At 41.2% G+C, this 16,272-nt stretch overlaps 1 protein-coding gene across 1 annotated transcript in view; it reads left to right on the top strand.

Annotated features, from left to right (window-relative positions):
• Window positions 1-16,272, top strand: part of sema6bb (sema domain, transmembrane domain (TM), and cytoplasmic domain, (semaphorin) 6Bb) — a 131,311-nt gene that overhangs the window by 64,696 nt on the left and 50,343 nt on the right. The window contains 2 exon segments of the mRNA XM_032524803.1: window positions 6,067-6,127; window positions 6,248-6,310. Coding sequence (XP_032380694.1) covers window positions 6,067-6,127; window positions 6,248-6,310 — 124 coding nt within the window.

The raw sequence follows: 16,272 nt of genomic DNA, 5'->3' as shown, positions 1-16,272 counted from the left end.
AATGATTTCTCTCTTTTTTTAAGTTGCTGGTGTGATCAGACCTGAGCAAACAATTAAAACTTGGAGGTCAATTAAAAAACATAATTAAAGTAACTTTGTTACTTATTCCCTGTCAAATGAGATTTTGTTTACACTTTCTGTACTGTGTATTAGAGCCGGACTGATAAAGGATTTTTAAGGCAGATACCGATTAAAAATATTTGGTTATTTAAAAATCTGATAGGCCGAAATATTGGCCGATACATATTTAAAAAAATGAATAATTCAGAAACATTTAATGTTACAAAACATAAACAGATTTCCCTAATATTAGTTATTTGTAGTTATTTATGAGTTCTCACTAAAATAATATGATCACAATTTGTTTTATGTCACAACAAAACAGAGGAACATTAAAATATATTAAATGTCTGATAAATAAAATGTATAAAAATATAAACTTCAGATATGAAACTTGAAGTCCTTTGAACAAAACAAGGTAACAAAAAAAAATCTGTGTTGCCCACAGGGACGTTGTAGAGCGCCTCTGGTGGACAGACTATGCAACGCCAACGTTCATAACATGGTTGACAGTCCGTTTTTATTTTTTAAAATATTCATTTATCAGAATTATTTTAATTTCTTTTTAATCGGCCGATATAAATGCAATAACGATATGTTGGGAAATGCCTAAAAATAATGCCAATAATATCGGCCCGCACATTTTTCTCCCATCCCGGAATGCTGTGTGGACTCGCAAGACCCTCCTTCAGAGCGCTGTGAAAGAAGGTCTGGCAATGCAAAACTGTTAGACATTTAACCCCTACAGCCATGATATTTGTTCGGGCACAGAGAAAAAGGATGTGCAACAGATCCAAATTATCAAAAGACACATTTGTGTGTCAGATATGTTATTAGTGACCCTAAAGTGCAAAATGGGTGGTTGTGGGGCCCCAAGCAGTCTTCAAAAGTAGATATGGACTTTCCATAGTCCTGGCTAAATTTACAGTATTGGATTGATGTCTCAATTTCAAGAGCTCTAACATCATCAGAATGCAAGATATGTCAAGTATGGCAAGTTGCATGTGGACTCATTCCTTGGACCATGAAAACCTGTTGTTTTTCTATAAAGTTACAAGTTCCTTCCATGTTGTCTTCATGTTTAATCGTAACACGATATGAGGCTCATTATGCCTACTAGACCTTATTTTTTGGTCTCAAATAGCATATACATAAGGTTTGAACAAAATCTAAAATGAGAACAAAAAACTCTATCTGATTTGGAACAGAATGCCCCACTAGCTATTGACAAGTTCCATAATCTCTTCTGATTATTTGGTAAAAATAAATGCGTGACTTGTGAGAGACTTAAGCAAGTTTTTTTGTAACAAATCTGTTACAGTAGCTTCATTTGAAGGCTGATATTTGGCCAGACAAATGCTTTCTAGTTTGGTGTCCATCCGTCTGTCAGTCTGGTGAATGTGCTGACCCTGGTGATCAGGAGGACCAGACGAGGATGGCCTGCTCAGCTGCACCGGGTTAACACCATAAAGCTACATCTGCTGCTCCCCAGAGCCATTCAGGAGCCGACCTGAAACAGACTGAACTAACAAAAACCATACACCTCAAGATTTACTACCCTAGTTGTCTAAAAAATACTCAAGCTTGAAACATGCTAAAGAAATGAGACACAGTCAGTTTCCCCATATGGTGCTGGTTATTAACTGTAGTGGCAGTCTGAAAGAAGACTGAAGTGGTTTCCAACAACAGACGCCACTGTGGTCCAGGAAATGACCCAGTCCCTGGCTTCCAGCTGGCCTAACCCCACTACTGAGAGTTGGTTGTAAATATATCAAACTATTTAACATGGTTCCAGTCATTCTGACTATACTGAGAGGGTCTATAAGCACACAGCCTAATAGTAAAACTGCACACAGACAACTACAGCTACTGCAGTCAGCAGGTCTGCTTTTAAATATTACTGGTGCCATAACGCAGTCTGTGAGACGTTCATTTCAATTTACAGCTGCAGAACGTTTTTTACTGAATAGCAGAGGTAAACTGATATGAATGTCTCAGCCAACCGGATGATAATGAAATGCAAGACTGACAGGTGGAAAAACGAGAGAGGCGAGGGGGGTTCAGGGCAGCGTGATGGATTCACAGAAAGACAGTATATTTATATATTTCTTGAAAGTGGCTAATAGTGTTTGCGGCTTCCTGACAGAAAATGATCAGCCTAGAAAGAAACAGATCCGTGTTCAAGTGCTTGTATGAGCCAGAGACAACCCAGCAGGGAGGCAGAGGTTTAAAAAGTGTAATATATAAATAAGTACCTGAGTGGCGGCAGGTATGACTGCCAAAAGCTCCTACAGAGTGCATGGCCTGATAAGACGCCTCACTCATCCCCAAATCCTGTCACCATTAGCATAGCTGCTCCCTAGACTGCAAGCACTGCTTAATCCCTGCCCCAAGCACCTGCGGAGAGCAGATACCTCTCCCTGTCCACCTCCCCATCCTTGCTAAATGAAAGTAAACTATGTGTTTGGCTTCTGGGGTAAAGCACCGTGCTGCGTTAAGTCCTATTTCATTGCTGTCCAGATGAGCAGCTGTGTATCCTGTGGTCTTCAGCCCTCAGACAAATCCAAGAGGGTAATCCACAAACATATAAACCAATTGGAGAGTGTTTATCTATTGATGAAGATGAGCAAAGGAACAAAGCCAATTCTTGATTAACTGTTCCAATTGTGATAAAGCATAAGGGGTTTAGCCATCTGGTGGTGTGTGTGTGTTGTGTGTGTGTGTGTGTGTGTGTGTGTGTGTGTTGTGTGTGTGTGTGTGTGTGTGTGTGTGTGTGTGTGTGTGTGTGTGTGTGTGTGTGTGTGTGGTGTGTGTACATCTGCATTAGGTGAAAAGGAAAAGTGTGTTGACTCACTGCCAGTTTAGTGTTGCTCTGTGTATTAGTCTGCATACGCTGACCTCAGAGATCATGTGGGGGGGTCATGTGGCGGCAGTCACAGCCAGGTCAAATGCCTCATGGCAGACGGACAAGGAGACGCTCACTTGTGGCAAAGAGTGGAAAGCTCGGAAGGTGAAGCTGCCAGGCTGTTCAGCTGTAGAGCAGCTAGCAGAGAAAGTATAACATGCAGACGAGGGCAAGTATGTGGGGAGCTCACATACCATAGACCCTATATACTCTATACTATATACTACTATAAAGTTCACACTCTGGACTAAACCTCTTAGCACAGTGTTTTGCCTTTAGCATATAACTAGTTAATGCACTTTGCCAGTGACTTGCAGACTGATGCAATTTAAACTAAAACTTTGGAAAGCTGCTGTTTGGAAATTTGGAAATATAACTAGAGCGGCAACCAGTGATTATTTTCATTAATATTAATCCATCTACCTTTTTTTCTTGATTAATCTATTAGGCATTTGGCCTATAATAAGTCAGTGTGTGGACATGGTAGTCACAGGTGAATTTTATAAAGGATGAACAGAATTAACAAAATAAGCCCATAAGACGTCATAAAAGACCTAATATGTCAGAGTACAAACAAATCAAGAGTCCACTTTAAATATATAAGTATACTTATTTTTGTCACTAATTATTTTCACCCCAATTTAAACTTCTTTTGTTGATAGATGTTACTTATTTGTATCGCATGTGCATGTCTATTTTATCAATTATTAATATGTAGACATATTTGGTGTATTTCACTGCTTTTCTGAGTGGTTGTTGAAGCCCTAGGCTCAACTATACAAATGATGTACTGTTAGTCTAATGCTTGAAGGTCTTTAACCAAAGTGTTGCTCTCTAAATGAACTTAGTGGGTGGTGCAGGATGCTTCTGCACTTTTCAGTTTTTGAGAGCACTACAAATCGACTTTTTGGGATTTATTATGTCATATAAAACTGGGGCACATATTTACAGACACCTAAATACATGCAAACTCGCACACAAACGTGCCAAAGGGTTCTCTCCCTCAGTCAGCAGAAGTGTCAGAGTAACTCGGTGGTCAGCTCAAATCTTTCCATTTCAATTTCTTCCAGTGGAACAGCTTTTCCTGCACGCTACTTGCAGAGGCTCAGCTCTGATCACACTTAACCACAATACGGCTGCTAGAGAGAAAAAGAGTAGGAAAACTAAAAAGAATTATAGGAAAACGTGGCGGCTTAAGATGTCGTGACCTTGAGTCTGCTGTTGTTTGGTTAGCCAAAAGGAGAAAGTTCATGAGCTGGTCAAGTCTGAAATTTAGGAAATGTTGACAGTTTCTCTTCAGATATCTGTGTTGACCTGTATTAGCCAGGTCAAAAAGGGTCGGAGGCGATTACAAAAATAACAGCTCAGGCACACACACATCCTACACACACATACACAAGGCCAGACAAAGACAGTGAAATAGGAGACTTTTGATTTGTAGGCTTTAGGCCTGGATTTTGTGAGTTAAGGCGCCTTTGTTAAGTTATGACCTAATCAGTCGAGGATATTCAAGACTGCATGCACATCCTGAGACATAAAGAATAATGAAATCTTTACACAGTAGCACAGTACACATTAAATCCACTAACACACATATAAACAAACAAAACATACAGGCCACAGGCTTTGCATCATACAAACAACCTGGAAGGCAAGAGAAGAGATGGAGAGAGAGAGAGAAGAGAGAGAGAGAGAGAGAGAGAGAGAGAGAGAGAGAGGCTGCAGCATAAATAATTCCCCCTCCTCTGCACGGTATCAGAGGCAACTGTGCTGGCTGCCAGCAACTCTGACCAGGAGGCCTGTTGCTATATTCATTATGTTAATGCTGAGACAACGCTGAAGCAGCCTGGATGAGATTATGCCTCACACTCTGGCCCACTCCACTGTTTGGAGAATGCTTAAACTCTGACCTGTTAAGCAGCAAGTGTTTGGTGATTTTGCATTTCTTCGCCACTTAGCCGTTATCCTGTTCTACGAGGTTGAGTAAGAGCGGGAATCTTTTTTAAAACACCAGCAGGAAGTGAAGATGAATTATTCAGGAGCGGAGTGTGGCACTTGGCCTACCTGTGCTCTCATCATGCACACATTCTCACAGCTCTCTCTTTCAGAAAAAACAGATGCAAACATTGAGACACACGCTGCAGTGGTATGAATGCTCACATAAACCGGCACTACATGGCTGCATACGTGATAACCCCTGCTTCTATCAAAGAAAAAGGAGAAACCAAGAGAACATGAAGCACTGGGAGGCAGAGCTGGATCAAAGATGGGATCGATACTGCAGCAATAACATGGCTATGGCAGATTTACAGATTAGCCCATTCAGAGCCTTTGCCTAGATTAGATCCAAGCTTCAGCTTCATCCCAGTAGATACCGAGGCCTTGATCAATATGCAAACGTCAGCTTCTCATTTAGTTGGCTTTTTAACAGCACAATCCAAGGTTAATGCAGAATTATGAGCAGATTAAGAGTGTGAGAAAGCAGTGTTGGGAATATCATGAATACATGCATGGTGTTAGGTTTAGGACCATGTGTAGGCAGCTTGCGAGGATGTGCAAGCATCAGTGTAACAACTTGATTAAATCATCCATTAATTCAATTTCAGGCTTTTGAATAAGACTGATAAGCTGAATCCGGGGGCCTACGAGCATATTCTGTGCAGCAAGTAGAGTTTAATGAGCAGAGGCAAAAGGCGAAGGGGAAATATGAGACATCATTATGTAGTCGGGTTCCATTTCTCATATATATTGGGAGCAATGGAAGACATTGTCGAGCTCTTCTTTAATCTCTGAGGGTCTCATCAACTTCAAACGAATAAAAGTCTCTAATATATATGTATTACTTAGCTGCACGCACAGTTGTAGAACCACACAGATTCAATATACAGGGATTTATTCCTACTCAGAGCTTGTTTTAAATGTGTGGCCTGGATTTCATCCAAAACAATATCTGCACCAACCTGCATTGTCCTGAGCTAGCAATAATATACAGTATATACTATAATTGTGCTGTGGAACTGGTATTCATGGTTACCTGTTGCAGCTTCTTGCCTTACCTTAAACTTTTGATTTTTTCTCTAATTCTATATTTCTCTCTCTAGGGATGACCTTTTTCGCGTGGAGTTGGACATCGTTGCAGGAGACGAGATGTTCTATAGCAAGGTGAGAACCTTCTGGACAAACACCCACAGCATTCACAACATTTAGGTGGATGTATGATAGAGAAATGCAAATGTGGCTAACCAGCTGTGCATTGTAAATGTGTGTTTTGTAATTTACTAGAAAAGGACGTGGGAGTCGAACAAGAATGACATCAGGATCTGCAGGATGAAGGGCAAGCATGAGGTGAGACAGTCTGACATTATCTCTTTCTTTTTAAAAGAGCTCTGTCTCTTGTGTGAAAACAGTACATTAAACCTGCATTAATTGATTTTTTTTTTGGCCACATGGGGACAGTTCAGCAACTTGTGAACACATCTACACATCCAGTAGAAAGAGAGCAACATAAGCATTGATTTGAGTGTTTCTGCCCACCTGGCAAAAGTAAGAACAAAATTCATTCTCTATAGCTCTGTGTTTGGTCTCCACCAACGCGAAATATCTGGCTCTTTAGCTGCTGAATGCTCCACTACATTAAGTTTACCAGCTAGACACTAAGACTCTTTCTGCTTCTGGTCAGGTAGCGTACACTGTTTTTTTAGTTTTTTTTAGAGCCTTTTCAATGAAAACCACTGCATGTTGAAAAGAGCACTGAGATTACAAAAACTAACAAAAAGTTGAGAACCATAAAATGTAATTAAGGAGCTAGAAGATGCTAGGAATGCTTCATACAGCTACTGTATGGAGTTAAGTGATGGTTTGGGTTTTACACCCGTTTTTATATACAAGTAGTCATTTTATCCATTGTTAATATAAATATATTAATTTTAGTGGCTTTAAAGAGCTTCATCACAAATAATGACAAAAGATAATTTTTACTTTATGATAGGAGTTTGAACTACACACATTTTTTGTATTAATTATAGGGCTGTAACGATACACCAAACCCAGGATTTTTTAACCAAAATTTGATACAAACATAGATTCTTTTTTCTCCCACATGGCATCGTTTTGTCATTGATTACATCCCACTTTGTAACAGCAACAGTGCAATACAACAGAGACCTTATTTTTTGATATTGATTGATTTCAATATTGATCGATCCAACACAAAGATTTTTTTTGTACCTTAAAATAATGTTTTTAAAATTGTTTCAGTGGTTCATTAACTCGTTCAAATGAGATATAAGAATAATGGTAATGGTAACAGTAATGGACAATTCCGCTTCCCACCTGTAGGGGGACCAAAGAGGAAAAGTGTTTTTGTGCCTACTGTAAAGGTGCTGGTTGACAAGCAAGTAGCTAATGCTAGGTCTATACCGTTAGTTAGCTAATTCTTAGTGGGTAACATAAGATTACAACATTGTTCTATACGCTCAGTTATCTTTTAGTATGATTGTTTTGACCACGGTTACCAACTCTGGGCTAACCCACGAATTCATCAGTAACGTTAACTGTATCGATAGATTAGATGACTAATCTAATGGTAATTTAGCTAGCTAGCCCTGTCTGACTGCCTCAATCTCACGGGGCTGTAAGGCTTCAGCTGGGATGAGAGCTGACAACAGCCCCGGCCCAAGGACACATTCACATTCAGCCCCCATCCAGGTAGCAACCATCCACTATCATTACAGCCCCGGCCCGGTGACACATCCACAGTCAGTCCCCAGCCAGCTAGCAACCCAGGCACCCGAATCAGGACAGCAGCCAGTCGTAACATTAAACCTCCATTAGCGTTACCGGTGCACCCCCCTCGCTTTTAGCTGTCTTTACAGTAAACTAAATTTACCTGACAATACGGGGATAAAGCACCAAAAGGACTAATACTAATAGTAATTTAAAGATGTGATAGCATGGGATCTGGACGAGAAGGATAACTCTGGGAGTTGAAGAGGTGTGTCGCGACTCTGCCTTCTCACTCCGTGGTACAGGTTTGTGGATCTGAGTGACGCAATTTTGGTTATATATTGCATATAGTTACAGCCCTAAAATGTTTTGTCAAATGGACATAACTGGGCCAATATTAGATCAAATAACTAATTATACAAAACTCTAGCTGAACAACACACTTTAAATTACAATTTATAGCACAAAAACTCTCCATTTATTGATTTGTAAGTTCCTTCAGCATATTTATTTTACTGGAGGCATTTTCTGAGTTGATTTAATCAATCCGCTTCTTTTGAAAACATTTTTTCTATGACCCCGAAAGCAATTGGAGAATGTATGCAAAGATAATGTACACTAGAATTACAGATCAACTATATTGGATGACATTTTGTTAGTGAAATATATTGAAATCATGTCCAGTCACTCAGAGCTTTTGTCTTACACTCTCTCTCTTTCTTACACACATTATTATGGCACATGTCGTACTGTACCTTTCGTCCTGAAGCTTTGGTTTCATTGTGCCAGGCATCTGACTGTCATGCCTGCTGGCTCAGACTCAATACGAGGGGGGATCTGACCGCGTATTATGTCATTGTCCCTGCTCATTTAACACACATCGATCAGAAGAATAGAGCCCCTCCTACCCATACACCACTTGTTCCACCATCATGAGTTAGGAATGCAGTTTGTGCCCTCCAAAAATGCAGGTGGGCGTTGGGAAACGGAGGCGAGAAGGAAAGAGATGGGGTGAAACGTCCCAGCAGCCACCAGCGGCCCACGCCTCAATACCTCTTATATCTCCAACACACACACACACACACACACACACACACACACACACACACACACACACACACACACACACACACACACACACACACATATCTAGCTGCTTCACATAAACAGCCTGTATTCAGTACATGTGTGGGTGAGTGGAATGGTAACGGAAGGGGGGGACATGGGCTCTGTCCCCTCCAGGCAGAAGAAATAAAATGACTTATTTAACAAAGTGAGAGAACACCTGACATTAAATCTGTGTGAGACAGTGCCAGACAGAAACACAATGGAGAATAGAGGGACAAAGACAAAAAGCTTGGCTAAGAGGAGGAGAAGGGAGAAAGAGAGGTGTGAGAGAAGAGAGGGCTAGATAAAGAAGGAGAGAAGGGGGGGGGGGTCCTTGTTGGCCGGCCCCTAAGGAGAGCTGTGGGGCTGACTGAGATATGAAAGGTCTTCTTGCCCCTAATGACTGGGCTGCCTGGTAAAGCTGAGTCACACGGCAGTGTGAGGCAGATAAGAACACTGCCCCATCCTTCAGTCAGCTCTCTGGGCTCAGACGCCAATGAATGGACATGCTTGTGTGTACATATGCATGTACACACAAGCACATTCAGTTGCACACTTACACGCACACACACACACACTCACTATGCTACAGACCATATGGATTTCTAAAAGCCAATATGATATGTTCAGGCCAAAACAGGTTAAAAAATGCAATTATTTTTCAAATAACAGATGCTGAAAAGTTGGAGCTACACATGTGTGCCAATATAATGTAATCCTGTACAATAACATCAACATACAGCCTCAATAATGACCATAGAGTTGAAAACTCCACAGGGTACCTTTAAAATGTCGCATTTTAAAGGTACCCTGTGGAGTTTTTGTCTAAACAGGGTTTATATTCTGTGTTTCCCCCCCAAAAAGCACCGTGTTTAATGCATTTCCTTTCTCATAAAACATTTATATTTGTCTTCTTCCCTGCATGTTGCTGGTGCCTTGTTACTTTTCTTGGCACAATACCACTACCAGCTGATCAATGGAATAGTGTGGAACCATTGGCAGGAATGTGTATGGTGTCACCCACATGCTCGTGCACATGCACGTGCACAATACCAAAGAGTAGGGAACTCAATAATCAAGCATTGCTCCATAGCACAACTAAAGCGCTACTGGGCACCTAGACACTTTATAAATGTAGTGTCACAATAGCGATATATATTGCAGTGTAGTACATTTTATGGAAATTTAATTCATAGATGAAAATGTTACACACAAATCAATACATGTATTCTGACAATTGCTACTGCCGCTTTAGGAAAGCATTTCAAAAGAAGTAATGTGAATATGATTACCAAACAAGTAGAGTGATTCACTGTTTAGTTTATCGAGCTGTAAGACTTTGGAACTTCCACGTCAAAACCATAGACCGCTATTATTAATGGACAGAGCATGTGTGACGTCACCCATTGGTTTGTGGAGATCAGAAATGAGTCGTCGAGTTTGCGTCATAGACCAATAATACACGGTCTATGGTCAAAACACAGGTGTGCTCTATTTGATGTCATTATAGTATCTTGGATTTATTTAGTCAAAAATGTAGTTTGATAAAGCTTGGCTTTATCAAGAAATACTTGAATTGGACCTAAGTGTGCAGATCCTTTTTTTCTTTCCTTAATATTATATTCTTTGAAAGAGAAGATTGTGTTGAATTTATATGTTTAGAAAGAAACACTAAAACAAGTTCAGGAAACGGTATCACATACTGTGATGCAGCCTTTAGGACCTGGTTTGATGTTATGAAAACCAAACGATAGGAATTTTGTATCATGATATCAATTAGACGGTGGTATCATCTAGCTGTATTTACTGTGGGGGTTTTGTATCCATTAGATTAATACAGGTGTTTGTGTGCCCCTGTTGCTATTTTGCTCATCACGTTGGAGGTGAAACCGAATAATTAACCAAAGAACATTTTCTGACTCTAATGCATGCATACACATGGAGGTGTGATCACCATGTACATTATATATATATTGTATGTTCATACATATTCATGATTTCAAGGGTTTTTTCCTGCTCTTTCTTTGTTTTTCTCTTTTCTGCACATGCATGAAAACAATTAAGAAAGAAAATCACACCTATCTTCTGTGTGCCTTCTTCACCCTCCATCCCCTCCCTTCCCCTCTTCTTCTTTTCCACTCCTGAAAATGTCCTGTTCTGCTTGGAGGATGGTTGTGTCAGATGTGAGACATTCACCACCTCATAATTGGTTTTGTAATTAAATGTTTCTGCTTGGTTGATCACAAAGGACATGGTATTCTCCTTAATTAGGCTGAAAATTCAATATCCTAATTCTTTTCGCCTTTTCCCGTGTTGACCAAGCGATTGTTGATGAAGGCAACAGTCACGCTCGCTGTCACTCACTCTGCATATTCCATTGTCATATTGTCCTTTGTCCTTTGCTTTTTGCTGTGTCTTTATCTATCCTGTATTTGCCCTTTTCATGTTGTTCTCTGTCATCCCCTCCCCTTCTTTCCCTCTTCTTATGAAAGCAAAAGAATGCAAGAGATAGAGGTTGAGACGTTCCCCAGAGGTGGCACTGTGCCAATCCATCGGGCCATGGCAGTGTAGCAAGTACATGAAAACAAAGGCAATCCCATATAGTAGAGCGCTTTTAAAGAGCGGTTGGGCATCGTTATAAGCAGCACTTAGTGAGATTGTTTGATCAATATTGCGTTGATCGTGCTCTCTGAGGAGCTCAGGGTTTTCAATCGTCCAACCCAAATGCCTTTTCTGGGTCAGACAGTGAGAAGATTCAGTTTTGCAGCCTTTTTTGGCTCGAAAATTAATTGAAATTCCACATGTGGATCCACTTTCATTCCTTGTAGTTGTTGCCCTTTTTTATCTCAACGATGCTTTATATGTATGAGCCATCTTATTGCTGTGCTTTTAGACCTGAGACATTGTGCCATGTCTGTCATTAAATCTTTGTGCTGATTTTACACATTTCTGTGCACTAAAACATTTGCCACCGTCTTTTGGAGGTTGCACCACACTTAGGACATTAAGGTTGAACCTTTTATTCCTTCTTTCACATCACACCAGCCCATTTTTATATTACCAAAGAATTTGTACTTTTGAGGCTACCACCTAACTCACGACACAATACTGAAGTGCAAAAATGCCATAAACATCAAATATGGAGAAAAGAAGGCTCTGCACACTCAGTTTCAATTGGAATGATAAAGTAGCCCAGTTTTTCATTACTTGACCTTTATCGCTGCATATGTTGCCTTAAAGATGCTTTTGCAGGTTTTATGGCCCGTGAATTATGCTGTAATTAATGGGCATACTACCTATTCACTACTTATTTGGATCTACAGCTGTGAACTGCATTTCCCATGTGCACTTGCATGACAAGGCACATATTTGATGTCAGTAAGGTTTTGTCAAAATTCAAGCCTTGATAAAGGTTTACCAACTAAAACGTGACTTTATCGTAAAATAGTTGCATAGGACATTAGTGTGCTGCTGAACCTAATTTCTCGATATATTCCCCCAAATCCTTTTTTCTCTTTTTTTTTTTTTTTATACAGGCAAGCATACATTATCATATGTATAAATCACAATGTGACATGTTGCCACCGTTTTCTCAGCAGGTTGTCAGACAGAGAGCTGTCCAGAGGTGATTCAGGTTAAGTGTGTGTGTGTGTGTGTGTGTGTGTGTGTGTGTGTGTGGTGTTGTGTGTGTGTGTGTGTGTGTTGTGTGTGTGTGTGTGTGTGTGTGTGTGTGTGTTCCACCAGGGAGTGGAGCTCAGCCGACCCCACGATCTGCAGGTCCGGCTGCAGGTCAGCTCTACCGCTGAGGCTGCCACATGGCTGACTGGCCTGAAAAAACTCTGGTTTTCTCTGTTTGCTCCAATCTGTCTCTCTTTCCTTCACATTCTCCCAATCTCTGTCTCTTTCTTTTTTTGTCCTCCTATCTCTATTATCTTTCCCTCCCTCTTTCCCTCCCTCCCTCCCTCCCTCTGGTGTCTGATGTTTGTTTGTGGCCTGTGGTGTGTTCAGTCAGAATTATCATCAAACTGAGAAGAATGGTTGCTGAGGGACGCAGATTAGTTTTAACATGCTGAGTAAGACCGCAGCACTCAGAACTGCACATTGCTGCTAATTTGGTACCGCAGTTAATTTATCCTCCGCCCACATGTGCACAAACATACACATTCCCTATCTTCTTGTCATAGAGAGTCACTCTGTTTTCTGTCAAAATTGTGCATCAGGGATTTTTCTGGGAATGACAAGCCTGTTGTTAATGAGTGAAGAAAAGGCTTGCCAAACCTTTTTGAGTGTGTATTGTGTATACAGTATATATGTGTGTGTGAGTGAGTGAGTGTGTGTGTGTGTGGGAGAGTTCTGGCTCAATGGCGGCTCTTGGCAGAGCAATGCTCTCTTCTCCCTGGTCACTAACATCAGGGGACCAGCCAGGCATGTAATGGAAACTTTGGAGATTTAGAGCAGCAGCTTGCTAAATACAACCCCCTAATGTACTGCCTTAGATGGCTCCTATTGTACGAGCATTACCAAAGCAGGTCATAAACTTATTATATTTTATAAGAGTATGAAACATGCTGTGGTTGCTCCTAAAGCAGGAAAATGAGCAGACGATTTTACGACGTATGCACCTGTTTTGTATTTTGCAGCGGATTGCTGATTGTTGCCGGAGGTGAAAACCCATGGTCGTTTAGGTTTTTGGATAAAGCCTCATCATTAAAAAAAAAAACATTTAACCCAGGTTAAAGCCAAATGAAAATGGGTTGTTTATCTTTTCAGACTAAAGGTTGAGTTCCGGACAATAGATAGAAAGCAGATGCCGAATGTGGAGCCTCCTCAGTTTTAATGGTGTCTGACTGCTGCAGGTTGTTTTGAGCAGATGTGTTGTAGCAACAGAGAACTTGTTGCCGATCCTCTGACTGCGTGTGTGTGATCACTTGCATTGCGTTGATAGAAAATCTCTGTGCCTGTGCCGAGAATTCAAGAGGAGACGACTGCACTTGCTCGGTCAACATCTGCAGTAGTAGAACTAGCCTGGCAAACATCTGCCTTTAGAGCAAGAGACTGATTAAAAAGCTGCTTCCTGCGTAGCGTCTAGTTTATTTAAAAGCAGGAAACACATATGCAAACTCGCTTGCAGACACACATTGTACACACACTTGCAAACTAACCATCTCCCCCCTATCTTTTCACACTCTTTCTCGTCCTTTAAATCTCCCCTTCATTCACAACCAACCCCATTTTTGCACTCAGGCGTGTGCTCCTGTGTAATTCATCTGTACTGCAGATTAATTTTATAGCGTCCAGGCAGCTCTGCCGCTGTCAGTAAGGCGGAGGAGGAGGAGGAGGTAGAGGAAGAGGAAGAGAAGGAGGAGGAGGGATGCAGTTGTCTGGGTCTTGGGAAGGCTTGCCAGCCAGCACAGGTGGTGTTTTGTCTGGATCCTGCCCAGGGAGTGAAGGAGCAGAGAGAGGGGAGGAGGCAGAGGGGATAGGAAGGAGGCACCAGCATTTGGATTTATATATAATTGTTTCATTCAGTGATTCAATACCTGATCCTTTGTAATTGGTTTATTTCTTTAATGTGGAAACCATAGTAAAGCCCTAATCCAGTTGCATGAATTGGGCTTTGAATAAAGAAAGACCAATACCTGGGAGTGCCAAATTGCTTCCTGGAATGGATGAATAAGGGTTAATGAAAAGCATGTACACTATGCAGCAGGGGATGAATTGTGGATGTCTGTAAAGTACAAATGGCAATTCAAATTCAGTAGTTAATATGTTGTGATCTGACCCTTGTTTTTTATACTGTAGTCATGACATGTTTCATTTTCTGTGAACAAGGATTGCCAAATGTGCACATTTGTGCACTGGTTTTGGCTCTTCTACGAGTTGACTCCCCTCTCGGAGAAGCTGGCAGTTGGACTGGGTTGTTATTAAGAGTGCTTCATCTGGCTTTGTGATTACAGCTCTGACCGAGCTGACAGACTGCAACCCCATCGACAAACAGCATGCAAATGATTCTCACACATGAGCATGCATCTGTGCTGTGATACAACAGATATGCATTCACACATGAACACGTACTTTATATATGGTGGACTAACACACATACACACACACACACACACACACACACACACTGTCGCAGTCGTGCCACAATTTGTCACAGTGTTGTGCCATTAGAAATTTACACCTCACACTTGACAAACACCCTGCACACCAACACACACAGAATCACACCCGTTACACTCGCACATGAAAACACTTCCTCCTTTCCTGTTTTTTTGCTGCTGAAAAACGAGAACCCAGCAGGGAGCGAAGTGCGAAGGTTGAGGGGGTAGGAGGGTGGAGAGTGGAGCATCTGGAATAACACTCACCCGTCTCTCATAGCACTGCTTTCCCTCTGATCTCTTCAACACACTCACTCATACACACTCACACCCATTAATGTACAGACTGTCATTTCACATACCCGCTATCACCACCCCTGCTTCTGCTCCAGCCCTACTTCTGTTTCCGATGAGATCAGTGCGGGTGCCGGTCTTGAAGTAGACCCCATCTGGGGTGTGCGTGTGTGTGCGTGTGTGTGTGCGTGTGTGCGTGTGTGTGTGTGTGTGTGTGTGTGTGTGTGTGGTGTGTGTGTGTGTGTGTGTGTGTGTGTGTGTGTGGCAGAACTGGTGCCATCCTGGCTGGGACACTAGTAGTGGGGGAGGTGGGGTTGTTGGCTGCTTAAACCAGTAATCTACAGTGCTTTACTGTCGTCACTCAGTACACACGCGGGCGGTGGACTCAACCCTGCAAAGTCAAACTGCTTTTAGTACTTTTGGGCTTTTAATGTCAAAGGTCATGTAAATTCCTGCACGTGCAGATTCACTGTTGATAGATCATGTTTGTTCATCATCATGTTACGTTTTTGTTGTGAAGCCACCTAGACAGTGCTTCCCAACCTGGGAATCAGGACCTCTAAGGGGCAATATAAGGAAGAACAAAAACCTTTCTGTTAGCCGTACTGTACATATGTTAGAATTTTTGTAATGTTTTTCTTCTTCTTGTGAAATACTGAATACTTTTATCTCTCTTTATACAGTGCAATCGTACAAATCAAACTACCTGTCAGGGGAAAATAATTCTTCCTTTAAGCTGCTCACAACAATTTCTTTTATCACTCTTGACTTTTTTGCTGTATTCTTTATTTTGTAACTGTATTGCCAGTATTGTGTGATCATCACAGCAGTGTAACATTTGTGTTTAGTCATTTCTACCATAAACACACTGACACACTATACTTTTGTCGAGGCAGCAGTTTAACTTGAAAGTCATTTTTCTCCGTTTCACTACACCAACATTTATTACTTTTTGACACTGTGGGGCTAAAGTGACTATTAAGGCATGTGGTGCTCACACCACTTCTCATTTCAAAGAATAAACATGAAAGGATTAAACTGTGACTTGGTTTTATTTAGTCATTAAGCTCGCTTCGTGTA

This window comes from Etheostoma spectabile, chromosome 9, assembly GCF_008692095.1.
Source record: "Etheostoma spectabile isolate EspeVRDwgs_2016 chromosome 9, UIUC_Espe_1.0, whole genome shotgun sequence".
Classification (NCBI taxonomy): Eukaryota; Metazoa; Chordata; class Actinopteri; order Perciformes; family Percidae; genus Etheostoma; species Etheostoma spectabile.
Note: the sequence above shows the minus strand (reverse complement) of the source record. Positions and strands in the feature narration are given on the sequence as shown.